At 54.3% G+C, this 25,613-nt stretch overlaps 1 protein-coding gene across 5 annotated transcripts in view; it reads left to right on the top strand.

The window, feature by feature from the left end:
• The window catches only part of ZBTB46 (zinc finger and BTB domain containing 46), an 88,609-nt gene that overhangs the window by 41,689 nt on the left and 21,307 nt on the right, over positions 1-25,613 (top strand). For all 5 annotated transcript variants that reach the window (XR_008541286.2, XM_016938378.3, XM_024352135.3 and 2 more), the window contains exon 3: positions 13,343-13,627. Coding sequence is in view for 4 of the 5 variants with exons in the window: in XM_016938378.3 (XP_016793867.2) it covers positions 13,343-13,627 (285 nt within the window). In the remaining variant the exon portion in view is untranslated. The remainder of the gene's footprint in view (positions 1-13,342; positions 13,628-25,613) is intronic.

Below are 25,613 nucleotides of genomic sequence, written 5' to 3'. Positions count from 1 at the left end.
TGGGACCCTCCCATGAGCCCCGACTGGGGTAACTCGACTGCCCGCTTGCCAGGGTGGCCTTCAGCTCCAGGCTTTTCATCCTGGACTTCTGCCTTTGGTCACTGTTGCTATGGTGAATGTTGAATGGAAACACCATGTGAATGTACTTTGTCCTTGGTGGCTGAGCTTGCCTTGACCTGGGGACCTGAGAGGTTACAGCCAAGAAGCAGCCTTTCCCGGCAAGTGGATTTTGTGTCTGCTGACACCTGTGGGTTCTGCTGTTGAAGCCAACAGGCGGTGTTTGTTTCCTCTCTTTCCTCTTTTTCTTTTTTTTTTTGAGACAGTCTCAGCCAGGTGTGGTGGCTCACGCCTGTAATCCCAGCACTTTGAGAGGCTGAGGTGGGTGGATCACCTGAGGTCGGGAGTTCAAGACCAGCCTGACCAACATGGAGAACCCCATCTCTACTAAAAATACAGAAAAGTAGCCTGTAATCCCAGCTACTTGGGAGGCTGAGGCAGGAGAATCACTTGAACCTGGGAGGCGGAGGTTGCGGTGAGCCGAGATCGCGCCATTGCACTCCAACCTGGGCAACAAGAGCGAAACTCCATCTCAAAAAAAAAAAAGAGAGACAGTCTCACCCTGTTGCCCAGGCTGGAGTGCAGTGACGTGATCTCGGCTCACTGCAACCTCTGTCTCCCGGATTCAAGTGATTCTCCTGCCACAGCCTCCGATTAGCTGGGGATTACAGGCAAGTGCCACCACGCCCAGATAATTTTTGTATTTTCAGTAGAGACGGGGTTTCACCATGTTGGCCAGGATGGTCTCGAACTCCTGACTTCAGGTGATCCACCCACCTCAGCCTCCCAAAGTGCTGGGATTCCAGGTGTGAGCCACCGTGCCTGGCTGATGTTTTTTCTTACACCTCATGATACAGGGTCTCCCCTTGGGTCCTGCCTATTACTCACTGCAAAGGGGCTCTGAGCTTAGCTCTGTTGAAGCTGGACGTCACCACCTGAATGGTTGTCCCTTATGTGTCTTCCATATTTGTAAATAATAAATTAAATGTTGCTGAGTACTGGCCACCATTCCTGGTGCTGGGCATGTAATATTAATAATTGTGGGGATTTGGCCTCTGCTCTTTTCCCCAGGCTGTGGCCCAAGTCAAGGAAGGATATTTGGAGTTGGGTGTGGTGTTGCCTGTGCCTGTACTTCAGCTACTTGGGAGGCTGAGGCGGGAGGATGGCTTGAGCCCAAGATGTCCAGGCTGCAGTGAGCCGTGATTGCGCTGCTGCCCTCCAGCCTGGACGACAGAGCCAGACCCTGTCTCTTAATTAAAGGGAAGAAGAAATGGAGGTGTCCTAGCAGGTGCTGCCCGTGGGGAGGTTCCTCTAGGATGAAGCCTGGAAATGAACGTGGGAGGGCGTGAGTGGACAGAGGAGGACGAAAGACAGCAAGCCGCAGGGTGGGAGGCCCTGAAAAATGTCGCAGATGCCGTGTGTGGGTGGCGCAGTGGGAGACGCTGCCTGCCCCCCTGGCTGGAGGGCTTCCTGGGCAGGGCGGGTGTGGCCTCTTCTCCTGACCCTGGTCCCTCCTCTCTGTCGCTGAGAGATCTGCGAGAGCTGGGAGTGAACACAGCTCGATAATACGTTAACTTTTATCATTGTGGTGGAACATACATAATGTAAACCTTACCATTTTAACCATTTTCAAATGTACATTTCACTGGCATTAAAGTCACGCGTTGCTTGATGACAGGGATAGGTTCCAAGAAACGCATCGCTAGGCGATTCTGTTGCTCTGGGAGCGTCATGGAGCGCCCGTCACAGAACTAGAAAGTGCAGCCGGTTACAGGCCCAGCACAAACCTGCCAGTGTTAGTTACGGTGCTGAGCACTGCAGGCAGCTGTGGCACCATGGGAAGTGTTTGTGTGTCTAAACATAGAAAGGGTGCTGTAAAAATAGGGTATACAAGATAACGGCGTGCCTGGGTAGGGCCCCTGCCATGCACAGAGCTTGCTGCACTGCAAGTTGCCCTGGGTGAGCGAGTGCTGAGTGAACATGAAGGCTGAGGACAGAACTGTGCACTGCTGCAGACTTTATAAACACTTGGCGTGGCCTACACTAAACTGATTTTTTAAAGTTGTGCTAGGATGTGGCGATGGCTATGACGTCACCAGGTGACAGGAATTTCCCGGCTGTGTTCTAATCTACGGGACCACAGTGGTTATCTGTGGTCCATCCCTGACCAATATGCCCTTCTGTGGCACATGAAGTTCTGCGATCACAACTTTTCCATCATCCCAAAGGGAAACTGTATCCGTCATACAGTACCTTCCTCTTGCCTCTACCCCACCTGCGGGTAAATGCTGTTCTACTTTGACACAATGTAGCTTTTATTCATTCTCATCTGTTGTTGCTGTGTGTCCTGCACTCAGCTATGGCCAGACCCTGGATGTTCAGTAAAAGTTGGTGACCACGTGCAGTCGCTCAGGCCCAAAATCCCTTTTGGAGGCAATTTGGGAGGCCGAGGCAGGAGGATCCCTTGAGGCCAGGAGTTTGGGACTATCCTGGGCAAAGTAGTGAAATCCCATTTCTAATACAAAAGTTATCTGAGGCCGGGCGGGGTGGCTCACGCCTGTAATTCCAGCACTTTGGGAGGCCAAGGCGGGCGGATCACAAGGTCAGGAGATCGAGACCATCGTGGCCAACATGGTGAAACCCCGTCTCTACTAAATATACAAAAGTTAGCTGGGCGTGGTGGTGCGCGCCTGTAGTCCCAGCTGCTCAGGAAGCTGAGGCAGGAGAATCGCTTGAACCAGGGAGGCGGAGGTTGCGGTGAGCTGAGATCGCGCCACTGCACTCCAGCCTGGAGACAGAGTTGAGACCCTGTCTCAAAACAAAACAAAACAAAAATCAAAAAACCTCAAAACAAACCAAAAACAGCAGTTGGTTTAACTCAGCCTCAGGCTGAGTTGTGCTCCATCGTGAGGCTGTCCTGGGTACTGCAGGATGTTAGCAGCACCCCGGCCTCCACCCACAGATGCCAGGAGCACCTGCCTTTGGATCCTCCGTTGGTACAACCAAAAATGTCTCCAGACATTACCAGTTGGGAAAATCGTTTCTCTATGTGCTGCTGTGCGTGTGGAGAGTGTACAGGCAGCAGGTCAGGGCCAGTGGCCTTTCCATCTGCTTGTAACTGTTTATAATCTTCCACTAGCTCCAACTAAAATCTGAGAAGCAGTGGTCCCTGGCAAGAGACACAGCTTTGGGGGGTGTATTCTGATGTTTACAGATGCGCTGCAGGGTCCGTTGTCAGCGCAGCGAGGCCCCTCCCAGCGGTCCCAGGCCACCTCCCTGTGCGTGCACGTAACTCGCTGGCAGGTGCCCGTGCTGGAGGCCTTTGTATTATGAGAGTCGATGCAGGCACTGAGAAATAGTGCACTCCTTAAGCCTGTGGGCTGAATGCTTTAAATGCAGTTGTCGAGCAGAAGGTGTTTTTAGAATCCAACAAGTGATTTTGGCTGTGTACTTTTGTTAGAGTCTTAAATCCCTTGGGTTTCCAAGGCAACTGTGAAACTCTTCCATTAGATTATTCTGAGTTGCTAAGATGAGGACACAAGGCTGTGAGCTGTGTGAGGATGGAGGATGGTTCTGCCCACGCTGTGGCGGCCAGTGACTCCCTGAGCTGCGTCCTCCGCCTGAGCCCTCAGGCTGGGATTTGGAAGCTTGGGGTTTGGAAGTAGATCATGATCCCATGGAGGTCAGTTTGTTTCCATTAAAGATTTATTCTATCTTAGAGAAGAGGATTTTTAATTTTCATCCCATTTATAGAAGCAAAGGCCCTTTTTTAAAAATTTTTTATTTTTGAGACAGAGCTTCACTGTCACCCAGGCTGGAGTGCGGTGGTGTGATCTCGACTCACTGCAGCCTCCGCTTCCTGGGTTCAAGTGATTCTCCTGCCTCAGCCTCCGAGTAGCTGGGATTACAGGCTCCCGTGACCACGCCCGGCTAATTTCTGTATTTTTAATAGAGACGGGGTTTCACCATATTGGCCAGGCTTGTCTCGAACTCCTGACCTCAAGCGGTCCGCCCGCCTCAGCCTCCCAAAGTGCTGGGATTACAGGCGTGAGCCAGTGTGCCGGGCCACAAAGTCCCTTTTCCTTCTTTCTTTTTCTTTTCTTTTCTTTTTTTTTTTTTTTTTTTTTTTGAGTCTCGCTCTGTTGCCGGGCTGGAGGGCAGTGGTGCAATCTCAGCTCACCGCAACCTCCACCTCCCAGGTTCACATCATTCTCCTGCCTCAGCCTCCCGAGTAGCTGGGACTACAGGTGCCCACCACCACGCCTGGCTAATTTTTGTATTTTTAGTAGAGACGGGGTTTCACCATGTTGGCCAGGACGGTCTCGATCTCTTGACCTCGTGATCCGCCTGCCTCGGCCTCCCAAAGTGCTGGGATGACAGGCGTGAGCCACCGCGCCCGGCCACAAAGTCTCTTTTCTAAGGACACATGTCAAGCGGTCACCGTGGATCATTCGACGCCGATGCCCCAACCCCTCTGTGCATCATCCCGGCCCCTGGTGACCCTGAGGCCTGTTTGCTTTTAAGAGTGATTTTCTAGGCAGGGAGGCCAAATTCATTCTAACTGAGCAGCTTCCAAGAAACAGTATCCCTTGAAATTTATTTCTGAGTTACAGCAGTTCACTTCTATGAGAGCTTATGGGAAATAGCATTAAAATGTTCAGATTCATGTTTGCAGCTATGGGGCAGGCAGGCAGGCCCATGCCTCCCCAGGCCCTGGCGTCTCCTCATCTGCGGAGGGAGCACAGTAAGGACCTGAGAGGTGACTGGTGAGGCCTTGACAAAGTGGATGTGTAGCTACTGCATGAGAAGATGGTAAAGAAACAGCCCAGGTGCCCCAACTAAATGGCCCCACACATGCCTAAGCGGTGCTGCTACAGGAGAATCTGTGTATTCTGTGAAGTGTGTACTTGAACCCTGGTGAGGTGGGAGCTTGACATGTTGGGATTTTTAAGCGTACATTAGAACTGCGGGAGCTCCAGATGGGGGACGATGGCTTCTCGGGTGCCCAGCGCTGCCTGCAAGCCTGCTGTCTGCTCCGGGAGGGGAGTGAGGGTCCCAGCTCTCAGGGTAGGGTGGTCTTCGAGCTGCTTCTTGGACCAGGCCGGCCTCCGGCGGGTCTCAGGGTTTCTCTCCCTTGTGCTGACAGCAGCTCCTCACCGCCCCCAGAGCTCTTTGCTGGGGATAAAGCAGGAACTGGTGAGCGGAGGGGGCCGTGGCTGTGTCCCCTTCTGGTGTTCCCTCTTTCTCTCCACGAAGGTTGGGGAGGAGGACCCCCACCACGGTCTCAGCCGTCCTGATCACACGAGGGCAGGGAGTTACCTCTGAGGTTACGTCCATGCAGGGACTCCTGTCCTGAGTGTGCGTGGCATCTCGGCCCTCCTGGTGCCCGACGGAATGTGAGGTTCCCCCACCTGGCCTCCTGAACAGTGTTTCGCCTCCTGAACACCTTTCACAGCCTGTTTCAGCAGCACGGCAGATCTGATTGTTCTGTTGAAGAAAATTTCCTGCACTTGGGATGGTCTTTTTATTTTTTGGGTGGAAGGGTTTCAGCCAAAAGATGACATCATGTGCTTTGGTCAGTAGTGGGGTGGGAAGGGCGTCCGGCTCCACACCCCGATCCCACAGCTGCTCGGGAGATGCTTGGCTTGGCCTCTTTTAATCCACTCCCCTGTTCAGTCCTGTCCTGGGAAACTTGAGAACTCAGCTGCGCCTTCTCTAGATGTTTTTGCTTTCAGGTATGAACAGAATTACCTGCAATCAGCTTTGATCACATTACAGTCTGTTGGGGAGCAGCTGGTGACTGGGACAGAGACAATAACACCCTTCACAGGAACGTGCTGTTTTTTGTTTTAGTTTTATTTTTTAAAAAATTCTGCGCTCGGCACTGGACAGAGTATTTTTTGTTTTTGTTTTTGTTTTGAGACGGAGTCTCGCTCGGTCGCCAGGCTGGAGTGCAATGGCGCGATCTCGGCTCACTGCAATCTCTGCCTCCCAGGTTCAAGTGATTCTCCTGCCTCAGCCTCCCGAGTAGCTGGGACTACAGGCACGTGCCACCACGCCCAGCTGATATTTTGTATTTTTAGTAGAGACGGGGTTTTGCCATGTTGGTCAGGCTGGTCTCAATCTCTTGAACTTGTGATCCACCCACCTCGGCCTCCCAAAGTGCTGGGATTACAGGCATGAACCACCACGCCCAGCTGTGTTTTTTGTTTTTTTTTAAGACAAGGTCTCACTCTCTTGCCCAGGCTGGAGTGCAGTGGTACAATCTCGGCTCACGGCAGCCTCAACCTCCTGGGCTCAGGTGATCCTCCCACCTCAGCCTCCTGAGTAGCTGGGACTATGGGCGTGTGCCACCACGCCTGGCTAATTTTTAAAAATGTTTTTTATAGAGATGTAGATCTCACTATGACGGGAGACAGGATCTCACTACGTTGCCCAGGCCAGTCTCAAACTCCTGGGCTCAGCGATCCTCCCGCCTGGGCCTCCCATGGTGCTGGGATCACAGGTGTGAGCCACTGCCTGGCCGACTGAACTTTTAACGCAGCTACTCGGCAGGGTGTCCTTGCATCTCTGGCTTTGCTCCTTGTCCTGGTGTGGGAGGGACTCACGGCCGCAGCCAGCAGCAACACTGCTCCTCACCTGTGGGTGTGGGGCGTGGGTCGTGGGGCATGGGGCGTGGCTGCAGCCTGTTCTGTGGTCGTCTGGATGTGGGAGTTTGGGTGTCAGGCTCAGGGCTGTGAGGCTCTCCTGCAGGTGTCTTTTGTGGCTTTTGTGCTTTTGGCAAGCACCTGGCTCCTGATGGCTGCTGTAATAAATGACCAGACTTATTGTCAGAGCAATGCACGTTTTGTCTCACGGTTCTCTGAAGTCTGAAGCAGCCGGCAGGGCTGCATCCCCTGGAGCTCCAGGGGAGTCCATGTGCCTCTTCTGGCTTCTAGAAGCGATAGCATCCTTGGCTTGTCGCCCCACATCATTCCTGCCCCTTCCCATCCTCGCTTCTGTCACCCTCCTGCCTCCTTCTCTGCTGACAGGGACCCTGGTGGGTCCGTTTAGGGCCCACGTGGCTCATCCAGGACTCATCGTGAGATCCTGAACCGAATCAGGTCTGCGGAGTCGTTCTGCCACAAGGTGGCAAAACCACGGCTCGGGGGTTGCAGCCTGGGCGTCTCTGCAGGAGTCATTGGCTCACCACTGGGGGTTTGCATACAGTCGCCGGGGATTTTGGTGAAAATCGCCACGCCTCTTTTCTTTTTTCTTTTTTTTTTTTTGAGACGGAGTCTTGCTCTTTCGCCCAGGCCTGAGTGCAGTGGCGCCATCTCGGCACACTGCAAGCTACGCCTCCCCGGTTCATGCCATTCTCCTGCCTCAGCCTCCTGAGTAGCTGGGACTACAGGCACCCGCCACCACGCCTGGCTAATTTTTTTTGTATTTTTAGTAGAGATGAGGTTTCACCGTGTTAGTCAGGATGGTCTCGATCTCCTGACCTTGTGATCTGCCCGCCTCGGCCTCCTAAAGTGCTGGGATTACAGGCGTGAGCCACCGCGCCCGGCCTCTATTTTTTTTTGACAGAGTCTCGCTCTGTTGTCCAGGCTGGAGTGCAATGGCACGATCTTGGCTCACTACAACCTCTGCCTCCTAGGTTCAAGCAATTCTCCTGCCTCAGCCTCCCAAGTACCTGGGATTACAATCACCCAGCACCACCCCTGGCTGATTTTTTGTATTTTAAGTAGAGACGGGGTTTGGCCGTGTTGGCCAGGCTGGTCTCGAACTCCTGACCTCAGGTGATCCGCCTGCCTCGGCCTCCTACAGTGCTGGCATGACAGATGTGAGACGCCACACCTGGCTTCTCTATGGTCTTTGATTTGCATTTCTTTGATGGCAGATGATGCCATTCATATATCTTTTTTGGTAAAGTGTCTGTCCAGGTCTTTTTGCCGTGTTTCGATTGGGCTGTCTACGTGGTGACCGTGAGGCTCTGGCCAAGTGAGTGTCGTGGCTCAGCTGGCAGTGATGAGCATCGGGGGACTGCTCCACATCTGGGTCTCTTCTTTGGGGAAGTGTCTGTTCAGATCTTCTGCCCATCTTTTATTACTGAGTGGTGAGAGTTCCTAGGTGTTCTCGTGCCAAGTCCTTCATCAAATATATGCTTCGCAAATATTTTCTCTTGGCCTTTGGCTCCTTTTTTCTTTTTCTTTTTTTTTTTTTGAGGCAGAGTCTTGCTCTGCCACCCAGGCTGGAGTGCAGTGGCACCATCTTGGCTCACTGCAAACTCTGCCTCCCGGGTTCACGCCATTCTCTTGCCTCAGCCTCCCGAGTAGCTGGGATTACAGGCACCCGCCACCGCGCCCAGCTAATTTTTGTATTTTTTTTTTTTTTTTTTAGTAGAGATGGGGTTTCACCATGTTGGTCAGGCTGGTCTTGAACTCCTGAGCTCATGATCCACCTACCTTGGCCTCCCAAAATGTTGGGATTACAGGCGTGAGCCACTGTGTATGGCCTCCTTTTTTCATTTAACAGTGTCTCTTCAGGAGGATCCTTTTTTTTTTTTTTTTTTTTTTTGAGACGGAGTATCATTCTGTCGCCCAGGCTGGAGTGCAGTGGCGCAATCTCGGCTCACTGCAAGCTCTGCCTCCTGGGTTCACACCATTCTCCTGCCTCAGCCTCCCGAGTAGCTGGGACTACAGGCGCCCACCACCACGCCCGGCTAATTTTTTTTATTTTTAGTAGAGACGGGGTTTCACCATGTTAGCCAGGATGGTCTCGAACTCCTGACCTCGTGATCCGCCCGCCTCGGCCTCCGAGAGTGCTGGGATCACAGGCATGAGCCACCGTGCCCAGCCAGCAAAGACTCTCTCGTATGGTTTTTCTTGAGTTTTTATCAATTTAAGTATAACGCATAGCTCCATGATTCAAGTTGGTTTTTTTGTATGTGGCGTGAGATCAGCTTGAGGTTCACTTTTTACATAGGATTATAAGGTTGTTCCAGTGCTGCTTGCTAAGAAACCTGTCTTTTATCCATTGAGTTACCTTGCTAACTACTATATACATAAAATTAATGAGAATTTCTTTTATCTTTCTTTTTTTTTTTCTGAGATGGAGTTTCGCTCTTGTTGCCCAGGCTGGAGTGCAATGGTGTGATCTCGGCTCACCGCAACCTCTGTCTCCCTGGTTCAAGCGATTTTCCTGCCTCAGCTTGCCGAGTAGCTGAGATTACAGGCACGCACCACCATGCCTGGCTAATGTTTTGTATTTTAGTAGAGACGGGGTTTCACCGTGCTGGCCAGGCTAGTCTCAAACTCCTGACTTCGTGATCCACCCATCTCGGCCTCCCAAAATGCTGGGATTACAGGCATGAGACACTGTGCCTGGCGGAAACCCAAATTTTAGCATTTCACACAAGGGAGAGTTCTTTCAGCTTATCCTGATTTCTTTTATGTGTTTTTCACCTTGATTTGTTACAATAATTTAGATTTAAAATTTGGCTTTAAAATTGGGTGATTTTGGCCAGGCATGGTGGCTCATGCTTGTAATCCCAGCACTTTGGGAGTCTGAGGTGGGCAGATCACCTGAGGTTGGGAGTTCGAGACCAGCCTGACCAATGTGGTGAAACCCCGTCTCTACTAAAAATACAAAAATTAGCGGCCGGGCGCGGTGGCTCACAGACCTGTAATCCCAGCACTCTCGGAGGCTGAGGGGGGCGAATCACGAGGTCAAGAGATCGAGACCATCTTGGCTAACACGGTGAAACCCCGTCTCTACTAAAAATACAAAAAATTAGCCGGGCGTGGTGGCAGGCGCCCTGTAGTCCCAGCTACTCGGGAGGCTGAGGTAGGAGAATGGCGTGAACCTGGGAGGCGGAGCTTGCAGTGAGCCAAGATCATGCCACTGCACTCCAGCCTGGGTGACAGAGCAAGACTCCGTCTCAAAAAAAAAAAAAAAAAAAACAAAATTAGCCAGCGTGGTGGCACGCATCTGTAATCCCAGCTACTCAGGAGGCTGAGGCAGGAGAATCACTTGAAGCCGGGAGGCGGAGGTTGCGGTGAGCTGAGATCGTGCCATTGCACTCCAGCCTGGGCAACAAGAGCGAAACTCCGTCTCAAAATAAATAAATAAATAAATAAATAAATAAAATTAAATAAAATTGGGTGATTTTTTTTGAAGCCTGTTATGAGCTGAATATGCACCCCCACACTCATGTGTTGAAACCCCAGCCCCCGTGTGGCTGCGTCTGGGGAGGGCCTTGAAGGAAGTGATAAAGTGAAGTCACAGGCGGGGCCCTGATCCCTGAACACGCTTGCGAGCACACAGCACCCACCACCCACTCTGCTCCCAGACTCTGAGGAGGGGCCCCCAGGGCTCACCTGCCACCGTCTGCAGGTCAGGAGGGGCCTCACCAGACAGCAGATCTGCTGGCACCTTGACCTTGGACTTCCCAGTCTCCAGAGCGTGAGGAAACTAATTTTCGTTGTTAAGCCGCCCTGCCTGTGGTATTTTGTCATGGCATCCCAAGCTAAGACAAAGCCTTAAATAAGTTTGGATATAACCTGTATATTTAGTTCCTAGAAATGCACAATTAATATGATGTATCATCGAGGGATTTGTAAAAAAATATAAAAAGGAGTATAGTTTGGAAAAAGAGTAGAGTTTGGAAAAATATCCCTTAGAGGCCTCCAGAAGAAGTCATAGGTAGCTCGACGGTCTGAATGTCACTGTCCCTGGAGACTCCCACCCGCTCCTGCCAGGCTGGACTCACCCCGTGTGCTGCCTGACGGGGGCCCTGCCCACCTGCCACGCCCAGCTCTCAGCTGCTGGGCCTCATGTGTGCATGTTTGTTCCAGGGGTGTTTGCAGACGTCACCTCTGCCCCTGCTCCAAGTGCCCCCTGCCCCATGCCCCTGTGTTTCTGTGGTTCTGATCCCGATTCCTGTCAACGACCACGGTGGAAAATCCATTCTCTTGCTGTGGGAAAATATCTGCAAATCATCATCGCTCAGCATGTTCTGGGGGTGTTTTGATACCCTGCATACAGCCCCACTAGAGGGAGGGTACTCCACAAAGCCCTGGCTGGCCTGAGCTGACACTCAGAGGAATCCGTTGAATTCATGACTCAAGTTGTCACCTTTTGTTGTTTTTGTTGTTGTTGTTAAATAGAAGCTTTACTGAGAGATGATTCACACCCCATTCACCCATTTAAAGTTTGCAGTTCAGAGGTTTTTGGTATATTCACAGCATCCTGCAGCCATCAGCACAATCCCCTTTGAACATTTTCCTCGGCTCAAAGGGAAACCCTGCACCACTTAGCCCTCACCCGAGACCCCTCCCCAGCCCCTTTTTGCAGCCACAAACCTACTTTCTGTCTTGATTTGCCTGTTCTGGATATTTAATGGAAATGAAATGGCATGTGGCCTTCTGTGTCTGGCTTTGTTCACTCAGCAGTTTTCAAGGCTCCTCTGCATGGTTCTAGGTCTGGCTTCGTCCGCTGAGCATGTTTTCACGGCTCCTCTATGTGGTGGCCTGTGTCTGTTCTTCATGCCTTTTCATGGCCACATAATATTCCATTGTGGGGATGGACCTGTTCTGTTTATCCATTCGTCCATCGATGGACTTGTTGGCTGTTCCACCTTTTGGCTGTTATGGATAACGTGCTAGGCGCGTCCTGGACGAGGTTTTCTGTGAGCTTTTGTGTCTTCATTTCTCGTGGGTATCTGCCTGCGTAGACGTGGAACTGCTGGGCCCCGTGGTGATTCCTGTACCTGATGTTGTGAGGACCTGCCGACCTGCTCCGCAGGAGGGCACCATGTTACACTCCTACCAGCAAGGTTCCAGGGTTCTGATTTCTTCCCATCCTTGCCAATATTATCTGATCTTTTTTGTTGTTGTTTTTTGAGATAGGGTCTCACTCTGTCACCCAGACTGGAGTACAGTGGCTCGATCACAGCTCACCACAGCCTCAACCTCTCAGGCTCAAGTGATCCTCCCGCCGCAGCCTCCTGAGTAGCTAGGACCACAGGCACAACCCACCACACTCAGCTAATTTTGTTTTATTTTAACTTTTTGTCCTGCTGTGTTGCCCAGGCTGGTCTTGAACTCCTGTTCTCAATAGATCTTCCGGTCTTAGCCTCCCAAAATGTTGGGACTGGAAGCGTGAGCCGCGGTGCCTGGCCTGACTTTTTATTTCCAGCCATCCCAGTGGGTGTGTGCTGGAACCATGGCATGTGGTGGAACCGTGGCGTGTGCTGGAACCGTGTTGTGTGGTGGAATCGTGTTGTGTTTTGCGTTTCCTTAGTGATGGGTGATGCTGAGCATCTCTTCATGTGCGTCTTGGCCATTTATACATCTTCTTTGGACAAATGTCTAGTAAGATTTTTTGCCCATTTTTATATTGAGTTACAGTATTTGCCTTTTTATTATCAGATATATAGGTTGCAATTTTTTTTTTTTTTTTTTGAGACAGAGCGTTGTTCTGTTGCCCAGGCTAGAGTGCAGTGGTGTGATCTCGGCTCATTGCAACGTCCACCTCCTGGGTTCAAGCGATTCTCCTGCCGCAGCCTACTGAGTAGCTGGGATTACAGGCACGTGCCACCACGCCCGGCTAATTTTTGTATTTTTAGTAGAGATGGGGTTTCACATGTTGGCCAGGCTGGCCTTGAACTCCTGACCTCAGATGATCCGCCCGCCTCGGCCTCCCAGAGTGCTGGGATCACAGGCTTGAGCCACCGCACCCGGCGTCACTTTCTTGGTAGTATCCTTTGAAGCACAGACATTTAATTTTGATGAGTCCAATTTATTTTGTTGCTTGTGCTTGGTTTTGTATCTAAGAACCTATTGCCAAATCTGAGATCATGCGGATTTTCTTCTAAGAATTTTATAGATTTAGCTCTAACGTCATTGATCCATTTTGAGCCTCTCCTTGTCTTTGCGAGATGGAAATACTGCCGCCCCAGGAGCCTCTGACTCTCAGGCCCTCGGCCCTGGAGCAGAGCAGGTACCAGGTCTGCAGTGCCTCGTCCAGGGAGGGCAACCCCGTTGTTCTGAGTTGAGCCGTCCTCCAAAGCCTTGGCTGAGACTCCACCGCAGCCATGGGACCTGGGCGGGCAGGAAAGGCCGGGCTCGGCCGAGGCTGCTGCATTGCTGGGCAGGTGCCCGGCTCCCAGGGTGGGCTGGACTTGATGCTGCTCTGTAGCTCAGGCAGAAGCTGGTCGCTGTCCTTCTAAATGTGTCGCCTGTCCCACTTGGAGAGTCTGGGAACGACCCGTGTCTTCTGACGTGTGTCCCTCTGTCCCCAGATGCGGACCTGTCCATCACCGAAGCCAGCAGCTCCGACAGCCGAGGAGAGAGGGCCGAGCTCTATGCACAGGTGGAGGAGGGTCTCCTGGGAGGAGAAGCCAGCTATCTGGGCCCTCCCCTCACCCCGGAGAAGGACGACGCCCTGCATCAGGCCACCGCGGTGGCCAACCTGCGCGCGGCGCTCATGAGTAAGAACAGCCTGCTGTCGCTGAAGGCCGACGTGCTGGGGGATGACGGCTCCCTGCTGTTCGAGTACCTGCCCAGAGGGGCCCACTCGCTGTCCCGTAAGTGCAGGCCCTGGGGGCCGCTTGGCTTTGGTGTGGTTTTGAAGGCTGAGGGTTGCAGATCCCGGGCCAAGACGAGATGAGGCTGAGGGTCTCTGTCCCTGCTGCTCGGCCGCCTGCTGACCTCCCTGTTGCGGGAGGTGAGGGTGCGGCGTCACAGCCTGGACTGGCCTCTCAGGTCCACGGGGGGCTGGCTTTAGAGTGAGGAGGGAATGGACGCGGTTGTGAGCGCGGCGGGCAGGGGAGCAGCCGAGTGCTTGCTGGAATGTTTCTCACAGGAGTCATTGGCTGAATGCAAGCTCGTCCGGGTTGCGCAGGGGCCGGGGGTCTTTGTGCTCCAGAGACGGGCTCGGGCGCCCCCTGCCGGCCCCTCTGTCGCCTTCGTGCTGAGACTCGTTTCGCGCAAGGGAGATGGGGGCGGCCGCTGCGAGCCGATTGCACTTGGGGGCCTCGCCTTGCGTTGCCTTCGCTGGATGATGCTGGTGGCGTGTGACTTTTAAAGATGCGTCGGAGGTTGTGTTTAAAACGTAAATGTCCCCAGCTGAATCCAAACGACGACGCGCCTGCCGAGATGTGGCCAAAAGTTCAGCCACTGCTGCGTGTCGGGCTCACCCCAGATTGACTGACTTCCTGACAAGACGGGGGCATTCAGCTTTCGGAGTTTAAAAAAACAAAGGGGCCGGGCGCCGTGGCTCACGCCTGTAATCCCAGCACTTTGGGAGGCTGAGGCGGGCAGACCACGAGGTCAGGAGATCGAGACCATCTTGGCCAACACGGTGAAACCCCGTCTCTACTAAAAATACAAAAAATTAGCCGGGCGTGGTGGCGGGCGTCTGTAGTCCCAGCTACTCGGGAGGCTGAGGCAGGAGAATGGCGTGAACCCAGGAGGCGGATCTTGCAGTGAGCTGAGATCGCGCCACTGCACTCCAGCCTGGGCGACAGAGGGAGATTCTGTCTCAAAAAAAAAAAAAAAAAAAAACCCCACCGCAGCCAGCCCCCAGCCAGCTGCCTTCTGGTCTCGCGCTCATGTGGGCCCCCGGGCAAGGCCTGGTGCTGGCACCTAGCACATAGCTGGCACTCAGCATGCGGCTGAGAGTGAGTGAGGCGCCTCCCGTTTCTCTCCAGGGGAGGAGGGAGCGAGTCCGGCATGAGATGCCCCCACCTCCGCGGCTGGGGTCCAGGCGTGCTGAGTGGTGTGGACACATTGTTTGCTGAGTATTGAGGGAAGTGAAGGAAGGAAACGTGCCAGCTGTCCTTGATGCTGGGATTTGGGAAGTATATCTGTTTCTCTGTTTCTTTACGCTGCTCTAAAAAACAATATTTTTACAACTTTGTTTTCATAAGCACTAAAATATTCTTTCGAATTTTCGCGTTGGTGTGAGCACTGATGCCAACTGTTTGTGGGTAATAAAGACTACATGTGGAAAGTGGTGTTCACCTTCCCTTTATTCCGTGTACTCAGTGAGGAGCCGTGGCCGTCGAAGGGTCTTGGCCCTGAAAGTGAGGCTCAGGGCTGAGCACTGCACAGACGGGACAAACTGTGGGTGCTGGGCTGTCACAGACATCCTGAGGCCTCACTTCCCACATCTGAAAAACTGGGGTGGGGGGGGCGGGTGTGCCACTTACACAGCTGTTGTGAATTCAAACAAAATAGCGTTTCTAAAATATCAAACACGGTGCAGGCAGAGTGTGTGATTTATGCTCCAAAATGTTGGCCCCGTCCCCTCTCAAATGCAAAAGTGTACTTGTCAGCTGAAATGGTTGGATTTGAGCAAACCCTGGGGTACTGGGGCCTTTCCAGGTCCAGGAGGCGGTGGCAGGGCATGTGGGCATCCTGCAGTCGGCCAGCCGGTCAGATGGAGCGCTGGGCACGTTTCGTGGGCGTCAGGAGGGACAGGCTGGGTGCGGCCAGCGGCGCATGCCCGTGGGTGTGGTCGGAGGGTATCCCGGGCCTCCCTCACTACCCTCCCCTCCAAGCGCCTTTTCACATGAGGGGCTTGGGTGCTGTTTCCTGTGGATCTCTCAGACCGTCGTATACACTCATTCACGGCAGGGACCCCAACACACCCAGTTCCTTTGCAGCACCCCAGGTACAGCTGGTGCGTCTTGGTCATTAAGAACGACTTTGGGAGCCTGGGCAACGTGGGGAAACCCCATCCCTACAAGAAGTTAGCCAAGCATGATGGTGCCTTGTGCCCGTAGTCCCAGCTACTCAGGCGGCTGAGGTGGGAGGATTGCTTGAGCCCAGGAGGTTGAGGCTGCAGTGAGCCATGATTGCATCATTGCCCTCCAGCCTGGGTGACAGAGTGAGACACTGTCTCAAAAAAAAAAAAAAAAAAAAAAAAAAAAACCATTGGACTGAGGGGAAACAATTTGTTTGTGCTTTTTCTACTGTTTCTGCGTCTGACAGCCCTCCCTGGGTGTGGCTCCGTCCATGAAGCCTTTGGTGGTTTGTGTGTGCAGCAGATGGGGTCGGAGGGCACGGCTTGGCAGAAGATGTCGATTTCACCCGCGGCATACAAGCTGTGGGCCCTGTGGTGCCAGGTCTGACCTTGGGGAACACACACCCCAGCTCGGCTTCGGTGGCCCTGGCAGTTTCTCCCCTTCCTCCTCGGGGCTTTTCTGTTCTGGGCCCTTCCGTTCCGGAAGCGAGCCCCGGAGCACGTGGAGGGAGTGGCCGCGGAGCCCGAGGCTGGGACCTTGAGTGGTTCTGGCTTTTTCCCAGGGCCTCTCCCTGCAGTGAGAGTGCTGTGTCCTCTGCATCCTGAGTGTGTCCTAAATCCTGAAGGTGGGGTGAGGGCACACCCCGCACTCCTGGGTGTGTGTGTGTGTGTGTGTTTGAGACAGGGTCTCGCTCTCTTGCCCAGGCTGGAGTGCATTGGCACTATCTCAGCTCGCTGCAGCCTCTGCCTCCCGGGCTCCAGCAATTCTCCTGCCTCAGCCTCCCAAGTAGCTGGGACTACAGGTGGATGCCCCCACACCCCACTAATTTTTACATTTTTAGTAGAGACAGGGTTTCACCATGTTGGCCAGGCTGGTCTCGAACTCCTGAGCTCAGGCGATCTGCCTGCCTCAGCCTCCCAAAGTGCCGGGTTTATAGGCGTGAGCCACCCCACCTGGCCCCATCTCACTCAGTTTTTAGTTCATCTGTGACTAATTCCAGGTGAAGTTGGCTGGTGGGTCTTTTGTTATTTCTCTTAAGTTCTAGCCTCATTTTTAATATTCTAAATTTTCTATTTCTCTTGTAAGAATTTGCCCTTTTGGGCCAGGCATGATGGTTCACACCTGTAATCTCAGCACTTTGGGAGGCCAAGGCAGGTGGATCACCTGAGGTCAGTAGTTCAAGACCAGCCTGGCCAACATGGCGAAACCCTGTCTCTACTAAAAATACAAAAAATTACCCGGGTGTGGTGGTGGGTACCTGTAATCTCAGCTACTTGGGAGACTGAGGCAGGAGAATCGCTTGAACCTGGAAGGAGGAGGTTGCAGTGAGCCGAGATCATGCCATTCCAACCTGGGCAACAAGACCGAAACTCGTCAGAAAAAAAAAAAAAAGAATTTGCCCTTTTGTTTTCTGTAAACACGGTTTAGAAGTTGTCAGCATCCTTCGCTTGTCGGGCTGTGAACTGGATGCCCCAGACGCCTGCCCAGCAGAGTGGCTGTAGAACTCGGCGGGGGACAGGTTATTTTAAAACGTAATTTTCTGGCATCCTGTGTGGCCCCTGCCTGTTTCCGGCATGCACTGAGGTAAATAATGGAAATACTCAGAAAAAACTTGGATTTTCCAAAGTTCTGTGGTCCTCCCTCACTGCCGTAGGCATTCTGTCCCCGACAGGTGGTCCCGTGGAATCCGCGCGGGAGTAAACCGTGGACACCAGCGCCTGCGTCCAGGGAAGCCTTAGCCGAGGCGCCTCGGTGTGATTTGAAGGTGGGGTCCGGGGGCCTGACGTCTGGGGGGGCTGCCGCGGCGGAGGAGCGCCTCAGAGTTCATGGCGTAGCCCCACTGGCCGGACGCTGATCGGGGGAGAGAACTGAGCCTCGGGGTCTGACGCCGTCTGCTGATCTGAAGCGTTGAACTCACGGACTTCTAAGTCTCTCAACACCGTGCATGAGCGCCAGGCCCGGCGGGACCGCGTGGCGCCCCTCTCTCCCTCCCCTCCTTCTGGAGGGTCATGGACGCAGAGCCGTGTCCTCCCATTGCTGAATGTGGGGGTGACTGTGGGGGTCGGAGAGTGGGGGCAGCTCATTGCAGCTTGTGGCGTAGCCCCCCCGCCATCTTGCAGCTCTGGAAATGCGCCCCTGAGCCCCGGGGGCCGCCGGCTCCTCTCCTCCGCTCCCTGTCGGAAGAGAGAAGAAGACAAGAGCGGCCTCGGCTGGGCGAGGGTCCCCAGTACCCTGCCCTCAGAGCGGGAGGAACGCAGCTTCAACTCAGGCCAGCTCTGAAGGGGGCCTGGGAGGGCGAGTAGCCCCTGCTGTGGTTCGAGCGGCGTGGCTGCTGTGCCGGGCGTGGCCGGTCCTGACTTGCGACCATCTCCATGTGCTGGTTGCAGGCGATGAGCATTTCCAGGGCTGGGCCTTTTGTTAGCGTGGTCTCTAGGGTGTCCTGTCGAGTGTACCTCCCCGTGGCCTGGCGCATCGTGCAGGAAATGGGGACACGGCGGTCCTCACTGTGTGTCCACTGCCGCTTTGCGGTGCGGGGTGCCGGGTGGGGATCCCACCGCCTGCCCGGTTCTCCTCGTCATGAATGCGCTGTGGTTCAACAAACACCTTCCGGCCGTGGCAATTCTGCACAAGAATGGGATGGCGGTGGCAGATTTCTGAATTTAGAGACCCATTAAATATGCAGGCAGCAGGCCAGCAGCACAGAGCAGCCGACACTCAGAGGGCCTTTGGGGATGGGTTCTGGAACATTCTAGAAAAACTGAACTAGTTTCCTTGGATTTGTAGGACCAGTAACCTTGGCTTGGCTGTTAAATTAAACGGATGGCAGTTTCATTACTAGACCATCAATCTCTGACATCCCTGTCAGACGACTTGCCGTACTTCTCATTCGATTCTGTTGAACTTCGTGCTTACTTTTATTCCTTTTTCAGCAGTAGGCGGGCCTCCTCTCTGTTACTAGACATTGTTCTCCCAGTAGAAACCATGAAAACTGTCATTTAGGCTCAGAACATGGCTGCCCACAAGTTGTGCTGGGCTGGCGCTCATCTCCTGGGGCCTTGAGGTGTGTGCTGCCTTCGTGTCTCCAAACAGCACGAGGAAGCCAACTTCACACTGACAAGCCGAGGATGCGCCGCCGGCCGGTCGGCCGGGGACAGGAGACTGTAAGCCCCGCTGGAGCGTTGCTGGTGTAACCCCCCTCACTCTTTTAAAGAGTCAAGGATTCTAGGGACAGCCATGGCGGTGCGGTGCCACCTCCCGTGAAGCTCACCCCAGCTCCCTGCAGTCCTTTCCTGCGGGGACGGCTTCTGACCAGCTCGTTACTGGAGAAGGTGGCTGTGGAGATGGCGGAGCGGCTGGGCCCGGGCGTCAGGAGGCGTTTTGCAGAGAACAGTTGCAGCTTGTCTTTGTTTCGGTTGTGGTTTAAAGACTGTTTCCCTGTGGTATTTAAAGGATGAATCGAGAACTTTAACTTGATTCTGGATCGAGACTGGAATTGTGAACAGTTGCCGACCAAAGGGCATTTGGTGGACGTGGTACTGCACTTTCAGGTGGTCCAGGCCAGCGTGCCTTGGCGTTCTCATCAGGAGGGCATTTCTGCAGTCCAGAGGTGTTCACGCTCCGACTTCCTCCACCAAAACCCTCTGTTGGAATCACTTGGCTCCTAGGAAAGAGACACACCGCAGAGAAGTCACGGGTGGAGACCTCGGGCATTTGGGGTTGGCCGGCTGATCAAAGCACTCAAACACCTGACTCCAGCGAGACCCTTGGGGCATCACCGGGCTCGCACCGCATGCCGGGAAGATCGTCGGTGCTTCTGGAACTCTCTAGAACCCAGCAGCTGGTGCGCGTTCCTGTGGGTGAGACTCCTCCTTTCCTGTGTTCCCAGGGCCTGGGTCCCTTGTGAGGGTCGCCGATGGCAGAACAGAAGCCCCTCCACCCTCCACCCTCAGAGCCACAGGATGAGCTCTGGGGAACCGCCAGACCCAGCCCAGGGAGCCGGCACAGCCTCCCCGAGCTCAGGTAAGACACCAGGGTGGCCAGCTTTGTCTGGGGCAACTGGGCCAAACACTTGGGGCGTGGTGTCCCTGACACCCATGTGTGCGTGGCCACGGCCCAGATGAGCCCGGGCACCTCCGAGGAGGCGCTTTGGTGGCACCTGCTCGCCATGTGCCCTCCTCTCCCACCCTCAACTCAGCCAGGTACAGAGAAAACCCATTTTAGGTCAGCCGAGTTATTCGCTTTTGCAACAGTAATTGTTCCACTCCCACAGCAACAGGTTGTATGAAGTTGAATTGGTTTTTATATTTTGAGCAATTTTTTTCCCTTAATGTAAAGACATTCAATTCATGTTGCAGTGGGTTGGAAACATCAGTTCCTAGAGCTCAGTGGTGGTGGCCGGTCCCTTCCAGGCCTGGTCACTGCACGTTTCTGGCCAAGCCCCGACTCGGAGGCCACTGCCTCAGTCCGAGCCGCGCAGAGCCCTGGTGGAAGGCGTTCCACTGCCCCAGCCCGAGCCGCACAGAGCCCTGGTGGAAGGCGTTCCACTGCCCCAGCCCGAGCCGCGCAGAGCCCTGGTGGAAGGCGTTCCACTGCCCCAGCCCGGGCCGCGCAGAGCCCTGGTGGAAGGCGTTCCACTGCCCCAGCCCGGGCCGCGCAGAGCCCTGGTGGAAGGCGTTCCACTGCCCCAGCCCGGGCCGCGCAGAGCCCTGGTGGAAGGCGTTCCACTGCCCCAGCCCGGGCCGCGCAGAGCCCTGGTGGAAGGCGTTCCACTGCCCCAGCCCGGGCCGCGCAGAGCCCTGGTGGAAGGCGTTCCACTGCCCCAGCCCGGGCCGCGCAGAGCCCTGGTGGAAGGCGTTCCACTGCCCCAGCCCGGGCCGCGCAGAGCCCTGGTGGAAGGCGTTCCACTGCCCCAGCCCGGGCCGCGCAGAGCCCTGGTGGAAGGCGTTCCACTGCCCCAGCCCGGGCCGCGCAGAGCCCTGGTGGAAGGCGTTCCACTGCCCCAGCCCGGGCCGCGCAGAGCCCTGGTGGAAGGCGTTCCACTGCCCCAGCCCGGGCCGCGCAGAGCCCTGGTGGAAGGCGTTCCACTGCCCCAGCCCGGGCCGCGCAGAGCCCTGGTGGAAGGCGTTCCACTGCCCCAGCCCGGGCCGCGCAGAGCCCTGGTGGAAGGCGTTCCACTGCCCCAGCCCGGGCCGCGCAGAGCCCTGGTGGAAGGCGTTCCACTGCCCCAGCCCGGGCCGCGCAGAGCCCTGGTGGAAGGCGTTCCACTGCCCCAGCCCGGGCCGCGCAGAGCCCTGGTGGAAGGCGTTCCACTGCCCCAGCCCGGGCCGCGCAGAGCCCTGGTGGAAGGCGTTCCACTGCCCCAGCCCGGGCCGCGCAGAGCCCTGGTGGAAGGCGTTCCACTGCCCCAGCCCGGGCCGCGCAGAGCCCTGGTGGAAGGCGTTCCACTGCCCCAGCCCGGGCCGCGCAGAGCCCTGGTGGAAGGCGTTCCACTGCCCCAGCCCGAGCCGCGCAGAGCCCTGGTGGAAGGCGTTCCACTGCCCCAGCCTGAGCCGCACAGAGCCCTGGTGGAAGGCGTTCTCCTTCCTGTGCCTGAAGTCGCGGAGTCTTTTCTATAAAGAAAGGGCCATGAGGTGTGTGCCTCCCTGGAGAAAAAAAAATTCTTTAACAAGAGCTCAACCACTTTTTTTTTTTTTTTGAGACAGAGTCTGGCTTTGTGGCCCAGGCTGGAGTGCAGTGGTGCGATCTTAGCTCACTGCAACCTCCACCTTCGGGGTTCAAGAGATTCTCCTGCCTCAGCCTCCCAAGTAGCTGGGATTACAGGATAGGGTATCCCGTTGGGCACACCACCACGCCTGGCTAATTTTTGTGTTTTTAGTAGAGACGAGGTTTCACCATGTTGGCCAGGCTGGTCTTGAACTCCTGACCTCAGGTGATCCGCCTGCCTCGGCCTCCCAAAGTGCTGGGATCACAGGCATGAGCCTCCTTGGCCTCCCAAAGTGCTGGGATTACAGGCATGAGCCTCCTTGGCCTCCCAAAGTGCTAGGATGAGCCTCGGCGCCCAGCCTTAACCACACATTTTGGATTTTGAAATTAATTGCTATTCCCACACGAGTCATTTCTCATTTCTCACAGGATAGTTTTGTGAGAATGTTAATGTTTTGTTAATGCATATATTTTTGAGTGTCTCTTTATTGAGAATTAATTGCAGTCTTCCTTTCCAGATGGCTGTTGACAGGCTGTCTTAGTAGCGATTGGACAACGTCCCAGGTGAGTGAGGGCAGCAGAGTGTCCACCCTAGAAGTCTTGCTGCTTTTATCCCATCCTGACGGTCTGTAACTTGTCTGTCTCTGGTTCCAGATCGACACCTCTCATGGCGTGGAGAGCTGGGCGAAACGGTCCTCTTCCAGAGTTGGCTCCCGCTGGCATGAGGGTGGGTTTCTGCAGGGCCTGTGGCCTGTCCAGGATGCCTGAGGAGTCTTCTTCCAGCCCAGGCCTGGATGGACTTGCCCAGCCCTGGATGGACTTGCCCAGCCCTGGGGGCAGCCAGTGCCAGGACGGCTTGGCCTCTCCTGGAGCTCCTTGGGCGCTGACAGCTTTACCCTGAGGCCAGCTAAGGAGCTCTGTGAAGCAAGTGACAGCAGCGAAGGCACCTCCCCTGCTGGAAGTGGTTTGGGACAGAACTGCGGGTGCTTCTGGTCTGTGCGCTGGAGCCGGCGTTTGCTTTGACCTCGGTGCTGCGGCCGGAGCTTTGGCGTCCGGGTCCCGGGGTCAGCTGGGTGCAGCTGCCCAGGCGAGAGAGCTCTCAAGTGTGTGGGAGCAGGAGGGGAACTGGGTGACTGCACAGCCGCGTCGGGGGGGGATGTCTGCGGAGCGCGGTGACTGGGAGCCGGTGTGTGCCTTTCTGTGGTCATTTCTCGAGTCCTCTGCCGGCTGCTGCCAGGTGAAGGCATCTCCATTCCCAGCCGGTGGGCAGCTGGGGCGGGTGGACCTCCAGCTTCTGCCCGACGGGGTTCAGATGACCGAGATCCTGCGGGATTGCCAACGTGTGGGGAAGGGGGGCTTTCAGGAGCGGGAAAACATGTCCCCATCTGTGGGAAGTGGAGCCACGTGGCTCCGACCCAGCAACTTTCTAGGGAGATCGAAAGACAAAGCCTGCCACGGCGTCCTTGGCGGTGTGTGCCTGGCATGTGCGCGGCGCTCCACGTGTCGGCGTGGAATTACGGGAATGTGCTGCTTTTCAGAAAGAGCGCCCCGCGGTGCCCTTGCCCGTCCTTGTCGGACATATTAGGTTCAATGTCAGCTTTCTATTCAGAGCAGGTGGTTGTGGACTTGGTGGGCTCCAGGGACCCAGAGCAGCAGGTGGGCTCAGGAGGGGGATAGGCATCCCCCATTCCAGATTCTGGAATACCCAGAAGCGCCATCTGGCAGGGAAGGTGGCGTGTCGGGGGAGCCCACTCCCAGGCCAGAGACGCGTCCCACCATCTGCCCAATAGCCCATCCCCTTTCCGGACGGTCCCCATCTCCACTGCAGCCGGAACCATCTGCTGGAGCCTCCCCTGGTTCCTCAAATCTTTATGTTCCTGAGATGAGTTTCTGAGGATGGAGAAAAGTGGGATTTCTAGTGAGGTTTGGGGCATTTTACCAAAGGTGACCGCGCTCTGCTGGCGTCTGTGAGGGTCGGGAGAGCAGTCCACACAGGCCGTGCCTTCTGAGCTGCCAGACGCCTCTTTATGCAAATGCCTGTTGGAGTTTTAATATCAGTTGTAGAGAAAATGAAGCTTTTTTTGTTGTTGTTGGTCAAAATGGGATCTCTTGGCCAGGTGCAGTGGCTCACGCCTGTAATCCCAGCACTTTGGGAGGCCAAGGTGGGCGGATCACCTGAGGTCAGGAGTTTTAGACCAGCCTGGCCAACATGGCGAAATCGTATCTCTACTAAAAATAGAAAAATTAGCTGGGCGTGGTGGCGGGCGCCTGTAATCCCAGCTATTTGAGAGGCTGAGGCAGGAGAATCACTTGAACCCGGGAGGCGGAAGTTGCAGTGAGCAGAGATCATGCCATTGCACTCCAGCCTGGGCAACAAGAGCGAAACTCCCTCTCAAAAAAAAAAAAAAAAAAAAAAAAGGATCTCTCAGCTGTTGGGGCTGAGATGATATGTCTCAACCTGGGCACCATGACAGAAGAAACTTGTGGCATCTGACTGTGAGATTAGTCCACGCCTGGGCTCTGCGTTCATGGGCAGGGCACACCCTAGTGCTGTTGAAGCAGGTACATCAGAGGCCGCATGACAGCTTTGCCTTTTGCTCTCCAGGGTGGGCAGCAGGTGGGCCCAGCGGGGAGAGAGTTGTCTTGGGGGTTGATAAGGAGGCCTGGTTGTAGAGATTCTCTCCGCACCATTTTGCTGAAAGAGTTTGGTTAACTTTTTGAAAACAATTTAAAAATTGTAGACATGTGCCATAGAACCTAAAAAAATATGCTCGTGGCAGATAGTAAAATGATAAGGGCTCTAAGAACATTTTTAGAATAGATAGCAGTATGACTTTATCCCTGCTTCTAACATTCTTTCCCCTGAAAGTACACAGACATTCATTCAGCATATGAAGTTTTCAGGCTGGGTGCAATGGCTCATGCCTGTAATCCCAGTACTTTGGGAGGTCATGGCGGGAGGATTGCTTAAGCCTGAGAGTTCAAGACCAGCCTGGGCAACATAGGGAGACCTTGTCTCTACAGAAAAAGTTTAAAATTAGCTGAGCGTGGTGCTGTGCACGTGTGGTCCCAGGTACTCGGCAGGCCGAGGAGGGAGGATCGCTTGGGCACAGCAGGTCGAGGCTGGTGTGAGTTGTGGCTGCACTGCTGCACTCCAGCCTGGATGACAGAGCAAGGCCGTCTCTTATTTAAAAAAGAAAAGAAAAAGAGAAAAGAAAGCACCAGATAAGGCAACTGTGTGAGTAATAGAAAATAATCTTGATTGTTTAAAGCAACAATTATAATTTGGGGGATTTTTAAACCTAAATAGAAGCAAAACATATGACACTATTAGCATGTGGGGTGGATGAGAGTTAACTGCCGTGTGGTTCTGACTCTTTATAGTCACAGGAGTGATGACTGAAAATAGGAAAAGTGGCGTGATTCAAAGGCTCAGTGAAGAGAAGAAATGGAATAATTCTTGATACAGTTTGGATCTCTGTCCCCACCCAAATCTCATGTTGAACTGTGATCCGCAATGCTGGACGTGGTGCCTGGTGGGACCTTCCATGAATGATTTAGCTCCCTCCCCTTAGTGCTGTCCTCATGATAGTGAGGTCTCACAAGATCCGGTCGATTAAAAGCCTGTGGCACCTCCCCCATGACCCTCCGTCTTGCTCCTGCTCCTGTCCTGTGAAACGCTCGCTCCCTCTTCGACTTCTGCCATGATTGGAAGCTCCCTAAGGTCTCCCCAGAAGCTGATGCCACCACGCTTCCTGTAGAGCCTGCAGAACCGTGAGCCAATCAAACCTATTTTCTCATAAATTATCCAGTTGCAGGTATTTCTTTATAGCAGTGCAAGAATGGCCCGATACAATACGTGATTAATTTGAAAGAAGGCAAGAAAGGAGGAATAAGAACAAAAAGCATAAAGGACAAATAAAAAACAAGATGATAGCCTTACACCAGCCACATCAATAATTACATTATTAAAAATGAACAAAACACATAGCCTGGTTTTAAAAACTGTTTATTGGCTGGGTACAGTGGCTCACACCTGTAATCCCAGCAATTTGGGAGGCTGAGGTGGGAGGATCACTTGGGGCCAAGAGTTTGAGGCCTGCCTGGGCAACTTAGCAAG

Source organism: Pan troglodytes, chromosome 21, assembly GCF_028858775.2.
Source record: "Pan troglodytes isolate AG18354 chromosome 21, NHGRI_mPanTro3-v2.0_pri, whole genome shotgun sequence".
In the NCBI taxonomy this organism is placed as follows: domain Eukaryota; kingdom Metazoa; phylum Chordata; class Mammalia; order Primates; family Hominidae; genus Pan; species Pan troglodytes.
Note: the sequence above shows the minus strand (reverse complement) of the source record. Positions and strands in the feature narration are given on the sequence as shown.